This window comes from Heterodontus francisci, chromosome 1, assembly GCF_036365525.1.
Source record: "Heterodontus francisci isolate sHetFra1 chromosome 1, sHetFra1.hap1, whole genome shotgun sequence".
NCBI lineage: Eukaryota > Metazoa > Chordata > Chondrichthyes > Heterodontiformes > Heterodontidae > Heterodontus > Heterodontus francisci.
In genome coordinates this window covers 158924861-158942511 of record NC_090371.1, presented here as the reverse complement: position 1 = coordinate 158942511, position 17651 = coordinate 158924861, and the positions used below count along the sequence as shown (strand labels likewise).

The window sequence follows — 17651 nt, the reverse complement described above, 5'->3', positions numbered from 1 at the left end:
TCCTGTCTACCCCGATAACCTTTCACCCCCTTGCTCATCTAGAATCTATCTACCTCTGCCGTAAAAATATTCAAAGACTCTGCTTCCACTGCCTTTTGAGGAAGAGTTCCAAAGACTTACAACCCTCTGAGAAAGAAATTCTCCTAATTTCTGTCTTAAATGGGCAACCATTTATTTTTAAACAGTGACCCCTAATTCTAGATTCTCCCACAAGAGGAAGCATCCTTTCCACATCCACCCTATCAAGACACTTCAGGATCTTGTATGTTTCAATCTAGTCGCCTCTTGCCCTTCTTAGCTCCAGCGGATATAAGCCTAGCCTGTTCAACCTTTTCTCATTAGGCAACCTGCCTATTCCAAGTATTAGTCTAGTCAACCTATATCGGAGTTGGGTGGGAGAAGGATGCAGCTGATGGTCCCTGTCTTGCCAAGAATGAAGTTCACAACTCCTTACATTTATTCGAGGTTGGGGGTGGTGAAGGGGGAAAGAGTGTAACTTATGGAGACGGTTGGTAATGGCGAAAAGAACCTAGGGTGGGAGTGTTATGTATCTTTGCTTTCCGGGATAATCCTAGAATAATGGATGATTTTGGCAGAGAAGAGTGAAGCCAGCTAGAGATTCTATGGTTCTATTAATGTGGTCCAGCCAAATTTGATGGTGGATGGCTAAATTGGTTGTGTGCCATATATGATCAAGTCTGCACCCCTTGGACTTGAGGAAGTGAAGTTGGGGGCCAGACTGGAAGAATGACCCGGATGGGAGATAGTGAAGTGTTTGCTGGGGTCACAGGAGAATGGGTTTTTAAGAATTTGGTTTCTACCATCACTGAGTATGCCAAACAGTTAGTTTTCACAAGGTTTATGACATGCTTTTTCAGTGAAGGAAACCTTGAGCATTCATCAAATCTTCTAGTGTTCATTTTCATTAGGAATCGTACCTCTTCAATTCAACCTCTTCAAATGTGGATGTAAGGGAGTTATTGGCACTTGCAGAGCATCGTAGGAAATGGAGGATCAGATGCTAGGTATTTGAGAGCTTGAAGGTGTGATTGAAGTTACTTGGGTGAAGAATTTTTTCAATTGGCAAATCTAAGCGGCACAGTTAGAAGTGGGTATACGGAACTGGGTGATCAGAGATAGCTTTAACAGTAATTGAGACCTTGGGAGCAGAGAGGCCATGGGAAATTTAGCGATGATGTCAATACAATCTTGCACAATAAGTTCATAGATGGCAAGACCTTATTTATGTGTGTACAAATATCCTGGAGGAATATGTGTAATGGGACAGCAGTTGTCGAGTGAACATAGGGCAGTGGTGGGTGGGATAGATGCATTTACTGTTTCCTGCAGCAGGTGAAAATGGGAGAAAGTCAACTCATGTTGCTATTGTGCGTTTTCTAGCAGCAGTTACCTCCACTTCACAAGATTATCTGTGTGTATCGATTAGGCGGCGGTGTCCAATCTGGGAATCTAAAAGTAAATTTGGGCTCACCATCACCTTGAGGGCGAGTAGGGACAAGCACTAAATGCTGGCCTTGCCAGCGATGCCCACATCTCATGAATGAATGCAAATAAATGGGGGATATGTATAGTCCTATATAGACCTTGCATTGCTATCCAAAATATTGTTTTATTTGCATAGGTGTTTACAGTGCATGACAACCTGGCTGTGAAGATCTGCAATGAAATATTGAAGGATCCTGATTCCCCAGACATTCGTATTTTGGTCAAAACTCTGGGATTGCTTGAACTCTCTACAAGACCATGCAAAGAGCAGTTGTGTGTTCTCCTAGATGAAATTAAGGTTACGTTTAATTATAACATGATAACATGAACATGCATGATTATAACCAGAAAGATAGATTTGTCTTCATCAGAATTGGTATTAGCAGACTTTGTTTTGGAGTTTGAAGAAAAACTATTCTGAATGAAAGAAGTATGAAATAGTAAAAATTGTTCATTGAGCTTTAGTGTTAGAAATAGGCCTCGTGTTCAACAAGGAAACAGGAATTTTCTCTATCCTGTAGGAGCAAATCACTCTCGGAGTTGGCCCTTTAAGATTTCACATTTGGTGAGCTTTCTCTAGTCCCATTGATTTTTATAGCCTCACTAATCAGTTGCCTTGTTCCATTCTCCCTTTTGCAATGAACAGGCATTTATTTTGGTACTCCTTTAAAGAATGTGATGTGAAGTCTCTTGAGCTTGCTTTGAAATCTGCTTCCGTTGGAAGTAATTGTTCTTGAAAGATATTTATATATTTTAAAAACAGGCTTGGTTCTTTCCTTCACCACCATCCAAGTCTTTCTTTCCTTGAAAGTACTCCCTCCTCTCTTTCTGCCCCTTCCCCCTTCACCCCCACTTTCCAACAACGATCCTTTTTTTCTAAAAAGCAATGTAATATTAGTCTGCAACTATGAGATGTAAATATTTAATTTCAAAAGTACTTTACAAATACTTAGTAGCATTATCTAAAACAGGCTGTGCCTCCCACAGCACTTACATTGAGACATTTTATTTTCTGAACTCTAGCACAATTGTTTCAAAATAGAAAACTGCTGTTGTCCAAGCAGTGTGCGTATATTCAAAGTTCTGAATTTTGATAAATGGACTATTTATTTTTGATATGCTAGAATTAGAATTTTGTGTTTATAATTAGGATCTTTGAATAATGTGAAAGGATGAAAATTACATTTTAAAATTCTGAATTTGGATCTTGAATATTTTGTATGCTGATTGGATTGATCTCCATTGTAGGAAATGAAAAACAAAGTAAATCAGCGAGTCATTGAGAAAATTATTAGTCACTTAAACGGTGGATCGGGAGAAAATGGGAAGAGTAGATATGACGCCACAACAGAAAGAACAAATGAAAATGACAAAGGTATGACCTACTTCACAAATAAAATCTCTTCAAATGGTTGTTACAAGATAATGTTATCACTTCCAGCCTCCATCTTTCCCGTGCACAATAGTCCTATGGATGTCTTCAGGTTATGAATTGAATTAAGAAAACAAAATATTAAGTTTCCAGGCTGCTTGGGTGACTTCATTTTCCACCTACATGCAATGATGCATTGACATAAACAAATATTGCAATACTAAGGCCTTTGGGTTCTCTGCCATGGGATTTATCTATGCTACATGGATCCCTGAGGAAACCAAACATGTCGGCCCTTGTAAGAGAATTTAAAAAATGATGGCTGCACAGCAGAGTTATCTTCTGTATAATCAAAGGCATGAGCCTTGTAGAGTATCTAGGAGACTTGCAAATCTAGCAGGTTTTACCTGAGTGAAGGATTAAGCATTAGTGGATTGAACATAGGAGCAGGAGTAAGCCACTCAACCTGTCGAGCCTGCTATGCCATTCAATTAGATCATGGCTGATTATCTACCTCAATGCCACTTTCCTGTGTTGATGTGTCTGTCTAAAGAAGTACATCTATCAAGAGCACAGAAATGTGGTAAAGGATTGGAACTAGGTGTACAACTCAAGAACCTTGTCCCATGTCTTAAAGTTCAACAATTTAGAAAATTCTGAGCAAACCCTTGTAACAAAAGAATTGTTTTCATAAATAATATAATATATAATATAACAACAAATGCTGGAAATACTCAGGTCTGGCAGCATCTGTGGAGAGAGAAGCAGAATTAACATTTCACCTGAATATTTCCAGCATTTCTTGTTTTTATTTCAGATTTACAGCATCTGCAGTATTTTGTTTTTATTTAAGTGTTTTCATAATTTTGCTTGGAGAGTTGAGGCACTATAGTACAGTGGAAAGCTCATTGGGAAAGTTTGGTTTATTGGCTTGGTGATGGATGCTTGTGACAAGGTCACTGAAAGCTGCACTGAGGAAGTGATGAACCTGAAGCGCACACATGGAGAAGCAGGGAATCTAATTTTTCCATGCATTGCTTGCAACCCGATTTAGCTGAGAGGCAGTTGCAATTGTGTCTGAAGACACAGACATATTTATGTTGCACTCTGCTTTTCAGTGCTAAGATTCCTTCATAAAAGAGTCCAAGAAGTATAAAACGTGTTGGTAGAAAAGATATCGACATAGGCAATAAAAACTTGCACTAATGTAGCACCTTTAACGTAGAACAACAATCTGAGATATGAAAAAATAGGTGCCAAGTTAAAGGCAGCAGACATATACACCATTCCAGTTGGCATGCATCATTTGCTAGTTATGATGCAGTGAGTGCCTTTGATGTCTATGGAAATATTGCTGCTTTAAGATCTTTTAAATCTGACCAAATATACTAAGAGACATTTTAACAGCTGGGAGAGCTGTGAAATTTACTTTCTTAGCTGTATCAGAAGCTTGCACAGTTCCAAAGCTGGCATGGGTGGTGTTAACATGTTACGGTACAGACTTTTCTGGAGGGATTTGAAAACAAGGATGAGAATCTTAAAATTGAGGCATTGCCAGACCATTGCAGGTCAGCGAGCACATTGTTGATGGGTGAATGAAGGCAGCAGAATTTTGAATGAGCTCAAGTTATGGAGCCTTAGTGACTAGCCAGAAGGGAATTGGTATAGTTGAGTCCAGAGATAACAAAGTTGTAGATGAGGGTTTCAGCAGCAGATGAGTTGAGGCAGGGGCGATAGCATTGAGGTGGAAGCAAGCGATTTTGGTGATAGAGAGGCTATGGTAAAGGCCTGCTTGGATTTACAAAGGAGACCCGACCCAAGCCAGAGTCCTTCCATTTTTGGTTAAATCTCAGTAACAGTCTGGCGAAAAATCCTGTTGCAATCTCTCAGGGAATTTCCAAGGTCACCTTCTGTCTCTGCCTCGAGGTAGTTTTAAAATTGCATTCAGGCAAGATCGTCTTTGCTGGAATAGATCTCTCTCAGTCTCCTGTCTTCTGGCTCAGCAGTAGTGTGCCTTATTAAAACCTATTCATCAGAGTCTTGGTTTCTGTCAGGTAACCAAGGTTTCTCTTTCATTGTGTTTTCATAAATAGTTTAGTGTGCCCATTGTTAGGCAATGGGTTTGGATGATGCTCATTTCTATACCATCTTGAAGTAGTGATGTTTTTTCACACCTATTATCCTGAGTTTGAGTCTGGAGACTGTCTGCAAAGCCATTGTTAGTCCAACTTGTTGAAAAAGGTAGCCATTAACATAGAATGGACTGTTAACATTTCTAATGCTTTTGTCAAAACTTGACATCTGGCTCAGAGTTCCAGCAGTTACCATGTGTATTTGCTATATAGGAGAGGTCGCCTGACCTCTTACTCAGGTTTTTCTTGCAACACAAGTGTCCATTTTGGAGTTCAATTCCTCAGTTCATTTTTATAGTTCGCAATTGCTCCTTGCATGAGAGTGACACCATTAACTAATAGTACAAGGACTCGGGGACACAGATTGAAGGTTTTGGGCAAGAGATGCAGGGGAATATGAGGAAGAACTTTTTTTTTAATGCAGTGGGTGGTAATGACCTGGAACCTGCTACCCATAGGCGGTGGAAGTGGAGACAATCAATGACTTCAAAAGGAAATTGGATGGCCATTTGAAGGAAATAAACTTGCAGGGTTACAGGGATCAAGCAGGGGAGTGGAACTGACTGGATAGCTCTGTGGAGAGCTGGGATGGACTGAATGGCCTCCCTCTGTGCTGGGAATGATTGGTCTTCCCAATATTTAAATAGAGAATTTTTCTGCTCATCCAAATCTGGAAGTCAGGCAAACTGTAATAAATCTGACCAGATAATCTCTTTTTAGTAATCATGTTTGAGGAGTAAATATTGGTCCTGCTCTTCTGTACAACTTGTGATCACAGCTGGAGACTAGGTAAACCACATTGTACAAAACACGTTCTCAAATAATGATTTTTTTCTTTTCCCCTATAAAGATATAATTGACTATAGTTAATTTATTCTGCCCACTTCCCTCTCAATTTCACGCCATGGCTTCAGGATTATATTTTTTCCATACCTCGGATCTTACTGCCCATCTGGGAAATGTGAACAACTAAGGCCAGTATTTTCACTAATCGAGTGCCACAAGATTCAAAATCAAGTTAGTTACTTCAGTGTTTTTCCATGTCAAGCTAGGAAGATCAGCTGTGTGATGAGTTACCTTGTCAGTAGTGCAGAGAAACTGATCATGTTTTGTCCCATCCACAAGTTTTTTTGGATAAATATTTTATTTACTAGCTTGATTGTAAGATTCTATTGATCCTGTGAGGCTGCCTGAAAACAGCTTTAGCTGTATAGATTGAATTCTCTGGATTGTGCAACTGTTGCTTTACACCAACGCATTGCAGATTCTTGGAGATGAGTTTAAAACTTTCTCATGACAACAATGTATTGAATTTCAGAGATTGTATATGGGAGTCAAATGCAGTCAAATTAGCTTGTACTACCATATGGTTATAGATAAGAAAGGGCCATTTGGCTCAACTTAATTCATCCATCCAATTACATCCCACCCCCCCCCCCCCCGACTCCACCCATGGTAACATCCAATTGTTTCTTAAGTAATTTTCAGTTTATTTGCATCTATTACTCTTTCAAAGTTCATTCCATGTCCTGATTATTCTTTGTGTGAGGAAAAAAATTCCTGATGGCAGTTTTACTTGTTTGAACCTGTGGCTCCTAGTCCCATTCATACAATTTAATTAAAAGTAATTTTCTGGATTTACCTTTTCTACAAGGTTTACAATCTTAATACCGCTTTAGAGTCACTTCTCAGGTTCTACCTTTCAAGTCTGAAAAGCTGAAGTTTCTCCCATCTTTCCTCATAACTCAGTCCTCTAAGACTGGGAATCAGCCTTGTGACTCCTTTTTAACTGCAGCCAGAACTTGAATTATGTCTCAGTGATCAGAATTCAATACCTACTGAAGGTATCCTTTGACCACAGCACTAAATAGTTTGATCATGGCTACCTCTGACTTGTACTCTACTGTTTTGGCTGCCTAGTTCAACGTTATAATGACCTTATTGATGCCACTTTGCCTTGGTTGAATACATTGAGCATTAAACCGACTAAGACTCCTAGATCTTTTTCACCTTCATTGTCAACTATTTCATTCATTGGGTATATATACTTCCTATTTTTACTTCCAGTGTGCAGAACTTGACATTTGTCTATATTGAATTTCATCTGTCATTGTTTGCAAATTTTGTCTAACTACTTCTGTAATTTTTGAGCACCCTCCTCTGAATTCATTACTCTTGGAGATTTGTGTCAGCTGCAAATTCGACCAGTTTGCATCAGGCTACTGAGTCAAGTCATTTATATTTTTTTTTAAAATTCAGTGGAAATCCAATAGGATGATCCCTAGTTTAAAATACAGTGGTTATCATAGGCTTAGAGAGCTGGTGTGTCTACTCCAGGAAACTGTAGACTTCGCGGTGAAGTTTTTGAAATGAAGAGACTGTCTTTTTGGACTGACTACTAGATAGGTTAGGGAAAATGAGGCATCATTGCATATAAACCATCTAAGCATTATAATAGGTTAGATTTCAGGTGCTTTTCTTCATACAAAGATTTATTGACTCTTGGACTGCGCTGGCTTGTACGGGGTGTGCAGATTTGCTGGATGAGTTCCTTGACATGACTAATATTATTGCATGCAAAGATACGTTCACTGTGATCTCCTGATCTCATTTTGATAGCCTCAGGATCGGACAGGAATTTCCCAGAATTTTTTTCCTGAATTGGCCTAGAGTTTTCATCTGTCTCTCCCAGGTGATTACATGACTGTTGGTGGGAAGGAACACTGGGAGTCATGATGCTTAGTTGCATCATGACTGAAAAATGATTGACTGATTAGCTAGCCTTTTTCAGTTCATCGATTCATATGCAAAACTCAATGGGTCTGCAGTTGTCTGATTTAATGTATTTTTTTAACGGGCATGGTTTTGGCCAGTTTTCTAATCTGATGCCTTTTTCGTGTCCTGTGATTCCAACATAACAATTGCCAATGCCTCAAGTCTCCTTCCTGGCCTCCTTTAGTTTCCATCTATCCCTAGGGATTTTACTGTTCAGTGAAAGAGAAATAATTGTCATATATTATGTACGAATACAATTTCAGAAGGTTGTCCCTTTTTAAATTTTACAAACTATAAGTCCATGGCTTTCCTTTCCCATGTTCTAATCAACCCTAATTCACTTCCGTTTACTATAGTCACATGACTACAACAGGCAATGTTTAAATTCATCTATAAAATCAGTATTACTGATTTTCTTTTGAGTTCAAATATTGCTGTTGCCAGAATTTCTCTCGTTACGTAGTGCCATACTTTCTCATCAGCATAATTGCTGTTGCAAAATCTTGTCAACTGTTCTTTGAAAGTTGCTTGCACTTGTTTCATCATTGGTAGCACTACTTTCAGTCCATGGTGACAGATGAATCACAGGAAACAAAACAAGAAGCTGCACTTGATGAGGATGATGATGAAAAATCAAAACTTACAGACTACTTGGTTCTCTAACTCTCCTTTTAAGATGCTCCTTAAAACATACCTCTTTGACCAAAACTTTTTGTCTGTCCTAATATCTCATGTGGCTCAGTGTCAAATTTTGTTTGATATCCTGTGATGCACCTTGGGATGCTTTACTACGTTAAAGGTGTTATATAAAATGCAAGTTGTTATTGTTCCTGTATTGGTAATTATTAAATTATCTTGTTCATTCACTTTTTTCCAACCTTTAGCCCTCCTTTGTTCTCCTAAAGCGTTGGCTTCTTAGTAAGGTTTAGGTCAGCATGTAACAGGCGTCTTCTGATACCACCTCCAAATTGCTGCTATTCCTGTGAGCCATGATTGTTTTTTGGCTTTTTGACTCTAACACCATCATGGCTATGCCCAATTATCTACAGACACACTTTCAGCAGTAATCATTAGGTTGTAATCAGGAACTGAGACCAGGACTGTTTTGCCTCCCCAACTCAAGATGCTGAAGCCAGTTGTACCGCTTCTTCTGTTGCTTTGCCTGCGGTCAACTCACTCAGCATGAATGGAATCTGTGACCTTTCTGGTCTGTGGATCTCGGCTACTTCCTGGTATACTCAGAGGTATAGGGGAGTTTCTCTCTCAAAATTGATGTGGTTTCTTTTATTCAATTTTTTTAACCATGGACCTACCTCAAACTTGTTTTTCAGGTTTTTGCTTTTGAATAGAGCTGTTGATTATTCTGCCTTTAACACTGCCATTAATTATTTGTCTTTTAATACAACTATTAGCATTCCCTTTGCCATTGTTCTGTGACATCTTTATCATTTAATCTCTCCTGCCCTCTGCCCTATCACAGATCTTCCCTTTTGTTTTTCTTCCTGCCCCTCCCACTTGTTACTTGCTCAAAGCTTTTTACATTTCTAACATTTGCCAGTTCTGTTGAAAGGTCAGACCTCAAATGTTGACTGTTTCTCTCTCCACAGATGCTGCCAGACCTGCTGAATATTTCCAGCATCCACAGTATTTTGCTTTTATTTTTAATTTAGTTTTTTCATTTCCTAAAGGGGCTATTTTAACCAGGAGCGGAAGGGGTTGAAGGCAGTGAGATCGGTGTGGGTAAATTGCACAGGCCATTTGAACTGCTCCATTGCTGTCTTTCAGCTGTTTGGGCAGGGTTAAAATTGCCCCCAAGTTCCTTGTGAAAATACTGCTTTAGTTTTCTAATGGATTTGATATTTTATTATTCATATATAAGTAGTATTAGTGTTTACCAAGGAAAAATATAACTATATTTTGAAAATTATAAAGCATTACTGTGTCTCCAGAAAACTTAGAGATCACCAATTTGATATCTTACAAAAAGTTCACTTCTAGTTAATCGTGATTGAAAATATGTGCAAGTTCACATTGACTAGCAGTTCGCTTTTAAATGGAGAACTTTTGAACAGCATTGAAAGGATCAATGTAGTTCTGCAAATATTGTACCTTTTCTTTTTTGCAAATGAAGATGAATCCCAAATCGCTGAGAATGTCAACGTTTCACAACAAGGTACTGAAACAGTAAATGGTAAAGGAGGGAAAGAGATGAACAAGATCAAAAGAAAAGGTAATTTTGATTTCTTCTCTAATGTAATATGGATATTAGAAGATGACATGTCCCTTATAGAATGATGCAGCACAGAAGGAAGCCTTTTGATAAATGCAGAACTGAGTTTTTTTAGATAAAACTTTCTGTATAGTTGGAATGGTACATTGGAATTTTATGCTAGAGTGGATCTTTTTTGTCCAGATGTTATCTTGTAATCACCGGAAGTGAGACTTGTGTATACTGTGCTCTCTTTAGAACAAGGAAAAGGTTTGTCAACTGCCAAGTCTATAACCAAAAGCAGAAGGACCAGGAGAACAGCAGAATCCTCCAATGAAAGGCAAGTATTATATCAGTGGATTGTCTGTCATTAGAAATGATTTCACGTATCCATAAATACTATAATTTGTGATCCCTTTGACAGCTATTAAAATGTTTCAGCCACAGATGGAAATGGCATCTCTTTCTGGGTTTGGCATTCAAGCCTTTGTCCCACTAGTTCAAGCATCTGATGAGAGAAAGAGTGTTAACATTTCAGGTCAATGATATTTTCATAAGAATTGAAAAAAGGTTAACAGGTTTAAGCAAGTAGATGTAAGGAAAGAACATAAGTTAAGTTCTGAAGGGGGAAGAATGCAGGAAAGATTAAATAATAAAAGGGATGATGGTAGAAGGCAAAATTAGATGGTAATGGGACAAGTAAAGGAATAAAGAATGGGCCCAGAGGAGATGTGTAAATGGGAGGGAAAAACAGAATCATCGCCAACAGCTGCTGCACTTCAGCATGCAAAGGTAAAAGTTTGGAACTCACTTCTGCAAATTGTAATTGATACGTGATTAATTTTAACTTTCAAATCTGCGATTGATAGATTTTTCTTAAAAAGTGATTCTTGACAACGCAGCCGGCAGCTGACGTCATCAGACTGCGCCAATCTGCGCACATGCGCAGACGGGCTCCTCTCTGCGCATGCGCTGCGTTCCGCATTGCCAGGACTGGTTGGAACATGCGCAGATGATGTCATCGCGTAAGTCGGCGAGAGAGCGGGGGTGGGGAGAGAGCGGGGGTACGGGGAGCGAGGAGAGAGGGGGGGATGGGGGAAGCAGGAAGAGCGCGGCCGAAGACCTTGGTGGTGGCAGGTGCGCTCTCCTCTTCTCCCCTCCCCGGCCCACTCGCTGTCTCCCTCCCTGGCCATTGTGTGCTGCCATGTGTTTACGTTGCCTTTGTGTGATTATTTGAACAGCGCCATCTTTAGTCCTGGCAGGTGCCTGAACGTCGCAGTCTGTGACGTTTTAGTGGCACAGGCTGCATTTGTGCATGTGCCACTGCAACGCCACCTAGTGGTTGTGTTGGCAGCAAATGCAGCCTTTTTCTTATCTAAAGCTATTATGGGGAAATGGAGCAAAGGAAGGTATAAGGAGTTAGATCACTGGCATCCACCCAGCAATGTGGAAAATTGGCCAGGTATGTCCTGTACACAAAAAGCAAGTCAAATCCAACCTGGCCAATTACCGCCCCATCAGTCTACTCTCGATCATCAGTAAAGTGATAGAAGGTGTCATTGACGGCACAATCAAGCGGCACTTGCTTAGGAATAACCTGTTCAGTGACACTCAGTTTGGGTTCCACCAGGGCCACTCAGTTCCTGACCTCATTACAGCCTTGGTTCAAACATGGACAAAAGAGCTGAACTCCAGAGGTGAGAGTGACTGCCCTTGACATCACGGCAGCATTTGACTGAGTATGGATGGCATCAAGGAGCCCTAGCAAAACTGGAGTCATTGGGAATCAGGGGGACAACTCTTCACTGGTTGGAGTCATACCTAGTGCAAAGGAAGATGGTTGTGGTTGTTGGAGGTCAATCACCTCAGCTCCAGGATTTCCCTGCAGGAGTTCCTCAGGGTAGTGTCCTAGGCTCAACCTCCTTCAGCTGCTTCATCAATGACCTTCCTTCAAACAAGAGAGAATCTAACCATCTCCCCTTGATTCAATAGCATTACGATTGCTGAATCTCCCACTATGATTGAGGTATACAAAATTATGAGGGGCAGACTCTATGACTTTATCAACATCCCTGGGGGTTGACCAGAAACTGGAGTAGCCATATAAATACCGTGGCTACAACAGCAGGTCAGAGGCTAGGAATCCTGCGGTGAGTAACTCACCTCCTGACTCCCCAAAGCCTGTCCACCATCTACAAGGCACAAGTCAGGAGTCTGATGGAATACTCTCCACTTGCCTGGATGGGTGCAGCTCCAACAACACTTGAGGAGCTCGACAGCATCCAGAACAAAGCAGCCCACTTGATTAGTACCCTATCTGCAAACATTCACTCTCTCCACCACCAACGCACAGTGGCAGCAGTGAGAACCATCTACAAGGTGCACTGCAGCTACGCTCCAAGGCTTTAGCTACAACACCTTCCAAACCCGCGACCTCTACCAACTAGGACAAGGGCAGCAGGTGCATGGGAACACCACCACCTGCAACGTCCCCTCCAAGCCACACAGCATCCTGACTTGGAACTATATCACTGTTCCTTTGCTGTTGCTGGGTCAAATTCCTGGAACTCCCTTCCTAACAGCACTGTGGGTGTACCTACCCCACATGGACTGCAGCGGTTCAAAAAGGTGGCTCACCACCACCACCACCTCGAGGGCAATTAGGGATGGACAATAGCCAGCGATGCCCACATCCCATGAATGAATATATATATTTTTTAAATCACATCAACCATGATCTAATTGAATAGCAGAACAGGCTCGAGGGACAATATGGCCTACTCCTGTTCCTATATCCCCAAGAAAATCTGAAATTGTTGAATTCAGTGTTGGAAGGATATGAAATGCCTAATTGAAAGATGAGGTGTGGTTCCTCGAGCTTTTGTTGAGCTTCATTGGGACAGTGTAGGAGGTCGAGGATAGAGAGGTCGGTGGGACAGTGAATTAAATCGACAGGCGACCGGAAGCTCAGGGCCACGCTGGCGGAGTGAATGAAGGCATTCCACAAAGTGGTCACCCAATCTGTGTTTGGTCACCCCAGTGTAAAGGAGACTGTATCCTGAACCGCGAACACTGTATACTAAATTGATAGAAGTGAAAGTTAACTGTTGTTCACCTGGTAGGAGTGTTTGGGGCATTGGATGGTGAGAAGGGAGGAGGTAAAAGGGCAGGTGTTGCATCTTCTGTGCTTGCATGGGAAGGGGAAGGGGGTATTGGGGATGATTGAAGAATGGACTAGGGTGTCAGTGAGGGAACGATCCCTTTGGGATGGTGAAAGGGGAAGAGAAGGCAAAATGTGTTTGGTTGTGGCATCACGCTGGTGGTGGCAGAAATGACAGGATGATCCATCGACTGTGGGGGGGCTAGTGGGGTGGACGTTGAGAGAAAGGGAACCATAGCATGGAGGTAGAAGTCGAGGAAGGGAAAAGAAGAAATTTCCACCCTTTCCTTGCCTTCGCATGATCCCTCTCTGACTTTTCCCATCCTCGACTTCTGTTTCCATTTCTGGGTATAGGCTATTGACTAATATCCACTATAAGTCATCTGACTCCCACAGCCAGCTTGACTATACTCCCTCCCACCCCACTTCCTGTGAGGACTTTATTCCATTCTCCGTCTCCATCGTATCTGTTCTACTGATGTCTTTCTTTTTCCTCAACTGATGATTCCCTCACAGTGATTGACAGGAGTCTTAGCCATGTCTGTTTCATTTCCTGCATTTCTGCGCTCACCCTTTCCCCTCTTTAACATCTCACACTGAAGAGTGCCTGCAGAGTCTCATCGACAGGTTTGCGGCTGCCTGCAATGAATTTGGCCTAACCATCAGCCTCAAGAAAACGAACATCATGGGGCAGGACGTCAGAAATGCTCCATCCATCAATATTGGCGACCACGCTCTGGAAGTGGTTCAAGAGTTCACCTACCTAGGCTCAACTATCACCAGTAACCTGTCTAGATGCAGAAATCAACAAGCGCATGGGTAAGGCTTCCACTGCTATGTCCAGACTGGCCAAGAGAGTGTGGGAAAATGGCGCACTGACACGGAACACAAAAGTCCGAGTGTATCAGGCCTGTGTCCTCAGTACCTTGCTCTATGGCAGCGAGGCCTGGACAACGTATGCCAGCCAAGAGCGACGTCTCAATTCATTCCATCTTCGCTGCCTCCGGAGAATACTTGGCATCAGGTGGCAGGACTATATCTCCAACACAGAAGTCCTTGAAGCGGCCAACACCCCCAGCTTATACACACTACTGAGTCAGCGGCGCTTGAGATGGCTTGGCCATGTGAGCCGCATGGAAGATGGCAGGATCCCCAAAGACACATATTGTACAGCGAGCTCGCCACTGGTATCAGACCCACCGGCCGTCCATGTCTCCGCTATAAAGACGTCTGCAAACGCGACATGAAATCGTGTGACGTTGATCACAAGTCGTGGGAGTCCGTTGCCAGCATTCGCCAGAGCTGGCGGGCAGCCATAAAGACAGGGCTAAATTGTGGCGAGTCGAAGAGACTTAGTAGTTGGCAGGAAAAAAGACAGAGGCGCAAGGAGAGAGCCAACTGTGCAACAGCCCCGACAAACAAATTTCTCTGCAGCACCTGTGGAAGAGCCTGTCACTCCAGAATTGGCCTTTATAGCCACTCCAGGCGCTGCTTCACAAACCACTGACCACCTCCAGGCGCGTATCCATTGTCTCTCGAGATAAGGAGGCCCAAAAGAAAGAAAAGATTGACAGGAGTCTTAGCCATGTCTGTTTCATTTCCTGCATTTCTGCACTCACCCTTTCCCCTCCCTCCCAATGAGCAACTTACATATGTAATTGAGGTTAGTACAGAACACATTTATCTATTCATGTACTCAATTTTTTTTTCTTTTATCATTCAGTACATAAGATCCATTAGGATTTTGGAAAACTAATTGCTGGCTGTACAATTCGTTTTGATGAAAACTGAAAATCCTGAGTTTTATGCAAAACCTTTCTCAAATAAGTGTTTAATTGCTGGTGTGTTGAAATTGAATAAGTTTACTGCCTTTTAAACTTTATTTGATAATTAGTGGCATGATTTTATATTCCTAATAGCCAAGACTTCGCAACTCCAGCGCCTTCAGTATCGACAAGACCTTCAAGACGAGCAAAAACAGCAGCACTGGAGAAAACAAAAATGAATCTCTCTCGATTATTGAACAAGGGAGAAGATTAATCCAAAAACTGTTCCACATACTTGCGCTTTTACATTGTTTCAAAAAGGCAATATTTTGTGCTTTCTCAATTTGTCATATAAATCATGCACTGGTTCTGTGAAATATTAGAGAGCATTAAAGTGAGATGCTACTATATGTACAAACATTTCTTTTTAGCTTTGTAGCTTAGCATGCCAGTATTTCTTCAAGGTATGAACTTTTTATTTCGATGATGCAAATCTGTATCCTGAAGATGCTACCTATATAACAGCTTGACCTGAAAGTTCGGAACAATGAGAGCAAAAGATTCAGTAGCAATGTTCTGCTTATCAAAAATATTCTTTAACCAATCCAGGAGCCGAGAATGATTTATTGAATGGTTGTGGGTAAAAGCCCTGCCTGAAGTATATTTTTAAAATGTTGCTTAACTTTTCTAGGAAAAAAAATTCTTTCCACTGGCATTCACTGAAACAATAAATGTGTATTATTAATCTGAGCTTTATTGGAAATTTATGGCAATTTAATTCATTTCTAGTTCTTAAAACTGTTGGGGTGCTACAGAATTAGGAAAATGTCTTGCCCTTAGTAAGATCAGATTCTCTGGATGTTGGGCCAGTCAAGGCTTGTCTTGCCCCTACTTTTGGGCCACTATTGCTCTTCCCTTGTACTCCAGCAGATTCATTTCCCATTCAAGCCTAAAACTACCAGAATATCAACAGAGAAATATAATTATTCAAATACATTCCTTAACCACATAACTAGAAATTAGCCATGACAGTGAGTGACTTTTTATAGTAGGTGGGAAGTGTGGTATTGCCTGCAACTGGCAATTTCTTTCTCAAAATGTTACAAATTAAACTTCAACATTTTCTTAATTATAGCAATTGTAATGAGTTTTTTCTGCTTTAATCTTTATTATAAAATGTCTTGTAATACATGTGTTGAGCTTTAGAACAGGAAAGTTGTGTATAAAATGTACCAGGATGTATCCCCTTGATTAAATGGTGTACATCCTGTATTGTGTAGCCCAGATCTAAACCATCTTATTCAACAGTAATAATGAGTGAAGGAGTTCGTGGGATATGCTCACTTCATCTCTTATAAATTCATTAGGAGGGAATGTCAAAAACTGGATGCACTTTGTATAGACTAAAATGACCAATCAATTATTTAAACTCCTTTTATGAAAGTAAAGGTAATAGTTTATACTCTAGAGCACAATAACTATTAAAGATGTATAAGTAGTCCCAAATGTTTCATATGCCATATTGAACTTCAGACTTTTTCCAGTTCCTTGAAGTCAACCTTCATGAAAACTCTCTCTTCTGACTGGAATAGAATGCTGATGAATGAAGAGCAGAACACCATCATGTGTGATTAACTTGAGTATCAAATTAACAATGCTGTTTTCTCCTGTAATAAACATACTCAATATTTCTGAGCTAATACAGGGAATAATGGTTGGAGAAAGTTGAAGGGCCCTTTTGCAATAAAATTATACAACTTACAATAGGTTTATCCAAGTGTTGGGTGGTTGATCCCTATATTGGTTACACTAATTGTAACTTCCTTTGGTTGTGTGCCTCTATAGTGGACTTTTTTTGTTGCATTGGAAACCAAGGGGAAGTATCAAAGCCCATTCCACAGGACACCATTGGCAGTGAAAAGAATGAAGAGATAAGGGTGTGATGAATAGTTCAATCACAATTCAGAATCAGCAGTTTTCCTTCCTAGTCACTGCTGGAATCTCACCATGCACGATATTTTTGCTCACGGTTAACACCCATGTAGATTGGTCTTCCAAATTTTGTGGACAAGCTTCATTAAAATATTTAAATAAGAACTGTGCGCAAATTGGAGTTGGTCTCTTTCCCCTAGCTAATGGCAGGATATTGTAATGTCCTCAACCTGCCCATTTGCAGCTGCCATAAAGAAAATCCATGTGTAAAGGTGTTCTCAAAGGGAGAGGTATTTTTAATTTTTTTCCTATGACTTTTCACTTTTTTTAATGTGCTTCTATCTCTTCCTGTTATGCTGAGTTTAAAAAAGTCAAAATAGCAGTAACTGCAAAATCTGAGGATGCCTACTGTAATTGAAGCATTCACAAAAGTTCAACTGAACAGAAAAACACAAACTATATGAAAAAGGGCTCTCTCAGTACCAGCCCTGAGAGCAACTGCAGGTATAGTGTCATATGCTAGGTGGCAAGACCATTAAAATGAAAATGATAGGTAGGAAAAGAACATCTGGTCCCATCAAGCGTGTCCCATGCAGTTTTGATGCCTAAAGCATCATGAGTGGACATTCCCTACCCACCAGCAGGCATGCAATGCAGGAAAGGCAAAAAGAAGCCAAGGCCCATTGGGGGGCAAACATGGAAAATTCCTCTTGGACCCTCTTAGACTATCAAAGCTAGTCATAGGAGTAGGTCGTTCAGGCCCTCAAGCTTGTTCTTGTGGGGTGGGAGGTTGTGTGGA

At 40.9% G+C, this 17651-nt stretch overlaps 2 protein-coding genes across 8 annotated transcripts in view; one reads left to right on the top strand and one right to left on the bottom strand.

Moving 5' to 3' along the window:
• The window catches only part of ncapg (non-SMC condensin I complex, subunit G), a 78689-nt gene extending 62640 nt beyond the window's left edge, over window positions 1-16049 (top strand). Inside the window, exons 17-21 of the mRNA XM_068037806.1 lie at window positions 1643-1804; window positions 2755-2881; window positions 9917-10015; window positions 10253-10334; window positions 15074-16049. Coding sequence (XP_067893907.1) covers window positions 1643-1804; window positions 2755-2881; window positions 9917-10015; window positions 10253-10334; window positions 15074-15194 — 591 coding nt within the window. The 3' untranslated portion in view covers window positions 15195-16049. The remainder of the gene's footprint in view (window positions 1-1642; window positions 1805-2754; window positions 2882-9916; window positions 10016-10252; window positions 10335-15073) is intronic.
• The window catches only part of lcorl (ligand dependent nuclear receptor corepressor-like), a 168607-nt gene that overhangs the window by 14975 nt on the left and 135981 nt on the right, over window positions 1-17651 (bottom strand). The gene's annotated exons all lie outside the window — the stretch shown is intronic.